Below are 680 nucleotides of genomic sequence, written 5' to 3'. Positions count from 1 at the left end.
TTTCAAATTCGTGGGCCTTGTTCTTATCCAACTTCTCGGCCCTTTTCCCAAATTCCGAGCCCTAGTTTTTCCTTATAAATACCCATGTTATTTCACTGAATAGGGGGGTTCTGGAGGGATAGACAAAGAGATATAAGGTTTACAAAGAAATCGATTTAGATAGTCCAAAGCTTTAAGGTTTAAATTTTTCATAAGGTCCTGTCCTTGAAGTTTTCATCCAAGCTTTCCGGAAAAGCTCCTTTGGTGGTGGAAGCTCGTTGCTTACCACTCGTCATCCAGTTCCTGCTCAGCGAAAGGTAATTCTTTTCTTCTAAATATATATATTTTATTTTTGTTGTGTGACGGGATCAGATTAGTTTGTCGTATTTGCTAGAAATTTGGTTTTTGCTTTCCAGCATCTTAATGTTATGAAAACAGCTTATTTGTTGCAGATAATGTTCAGCTGAATCATTGAAGTTATTTTTTTTCTATGTTTCTCTTTAAGTTTCAAATATGTCCAGTTCTCTGTTTTATGTTGTTTGTTATTAAATTCATATTGTCGAAAAGGGGATGGTCGCTAGCATCATATCTTCTTGTTTATGTGAGATAGCCCTTATGTTTAGCTTCTTTTGAATAGTCAGTTGTCTAGATGTTGATATGCACATGACTACTATGCCAATCTTTGAGATTCTGGGGATTAA

The 680-nt window shown here is 35.6% G+C and overlaps 1 protein-coding gene across 1 annotated transcript in view; it reads left to right on the top strand.

The window, feature by feature from the left end:
- The window catches only part of LOC125856221 (uncharacterized), a 1774-nt gene extending 1328 nt beyond the window's left edge, over positions 1 to 446 (top strand). Inside the window, exons 2-3 of the mRNA XM_049535760.1 lie at positions 196 to 296; positions 396 to 446. Coding sequence (XP_049391717.1) covers positions 196 to 296; positions 396 to 446 — 152 coding nt within the window. The remainder of the gene's footprint in view (positions 1 to 195; positions 297 to 395) is intronic.
- Positions 447 to 680: the final 234 nt, after the last annotated feature.

The sequence above is a fragment of the Solanum stenotomum genome, chromosome 2 (assembly GCF_019186545.1).
Source record: "Solanum stenotomum isolate F172 chromosome 2, ASM1918654v1, whole genome shotgun sequence".
Classification (NCBI taxonomy): domain Eukaryota; kingdom Viridiplantae; phylum Streptophyta; class Magnoliopsida; order Solanales; family Solanaceae; genus Solanum; species Solanum stenotomum.
The sequence above is the reverse complement of the archived record's forward strand: the minus strand, read 5'-3'. Positions and strand labels throughout refer to the sequence as shown.